This window comes from Myotis brandtii, unplaced genomic scaffold, assembly GCF_000412655.1.
Source record: "Myotis brandtii unplaced genomic scaffold, ASM41265v1 scaffold1956, whole genome shotgun sequence".
Taxonomy (NCBI): Eukaryota; Metazoa; Chordata; class Mammalia; order Chiroptera; family Vespertilionidae; genus Myotis; species Myotis brandtii.
Genome location: NW_005357294.1, coordinates 165,473 through 166,607, shown reverse-complemented (window position 1 = coordinate 166,607; position 1,135 = coordinate 165,473). Strand labels below are relative to the sequence as shown.

Here is a 1,135-nt window from a genome sequence, read left to right as displayed (position 1 = left end):
CAGTCCCCCATCACTGAACCAAGCCGTGCGGCTGTGCGGCTGTCGACTCCTTATACCTGGGACGGGAGGCGGGGCGCCTGCGAAGGCCCTGGGACTCTCAGAACAGTTGGTGGGGGGAGCCCGAGCCCCTTGCAGACAGAGGGGCCCCTAACGGCTCTGGGCAGGGCAGAGGCCCCTGGGGGCCACCGGAGCTCTCAGTCCTGGTTGCCACGTGGAGGACAGGCTGGAGCAGTTGTCAGGAGCTATGGAGGCCGGGCTGGGGGAGGCTGAGCCGACAGCTGGGCGGGGGCAGGCGGGGGCGCTGGGCAGGATGGACAGCCGGTCCTGCTCCTCCCCAAGAGCATAAGTAGCCCCCAGAGGCTGTGTCCAGCCAGCGCCACTGGGACCCCGAAGGAACGTGAGTGGTGGCGGGTGGGCACCAGGGGGCTGTGGGCACAGGCAAGCGCCGGGCCACGGTCTAGGCCACCTGCTCACGACGTGTGGGGGCTTCTAGAGCCGCTGCAGGTCCATCAGAGGCAGAGCCTCCCTTGTCCTGAAGGGCACCACGCTCAGTCTCTCGTGTCACCACGGATGTGGCCGTGTCCCGGGGCCAGCAGTGCTGCCCGTCACCCAGGGACGGCCCCACACACGTGTCCTCGCCCCCTAGGTGTCCCCGGGCGTCATCGCCAACCCCTTTGCTGGCATCGGCCGCCGGAACAGCCTGGGCGGCTGTCGACTCCTTATACCTGGGACGGGAGGCGGGGCGCCTGCGAAGGCCCTGGGACTCTCAGAACAGTTGGTGGGGGGAGCCCGAGCCCCTTGCAGACAGAGGGGCCCCTAACGGCTCTGGGCAGGGCAGAGGCCCCTGGGGGCCACCGGAGCTCTCAGTCCTGGTTGCCACGTGGAGGACAGGCTGGAGCAGCTGTCAGGAGCTATGGAGGCCGGGCTGGGGGAGGCTGAGCCGACAGCTGGGCGGGGGCAGGCGGGGGCGCTGGGCAGGATGGACAGCCGGTCCTGCTCCTCCCCAAGAGCATAAGTAGCCCCCAGAGGCTGTGTCCAGCCAGCGCCACTGGGACCCCGAAGGAACGTGAGTGGTGGCGGGTGGGCACCAGGGGCGCTGGCTGAGGGCCTCGGGGGCAGGGAGACGGGCTGAGGG

The 1,135-nt window shown here is 69.9% G+C and overlaps 1 protein-coding gene across 1 annotated transcript in view; it reads left to right on the top strand.

Moving 5' to 3' along the window:
• Positions 1–1,135, top strand: part of SCRIB (scribbled planar cell polarity protein) — a 19,220-nt gene that overhangs the window by 15,764 nt on the left and 2,321 nt on the right. The window contains exon 18 of the mRNA XM_014538688.1: positions 647–778. Within this exon, the coding sequence (XP_014394174.1) occupies positions 647–778 (132 nt within the window). The remainder of the gene's footprint in view (positions 1–646; positions 779–1,135) is intronic.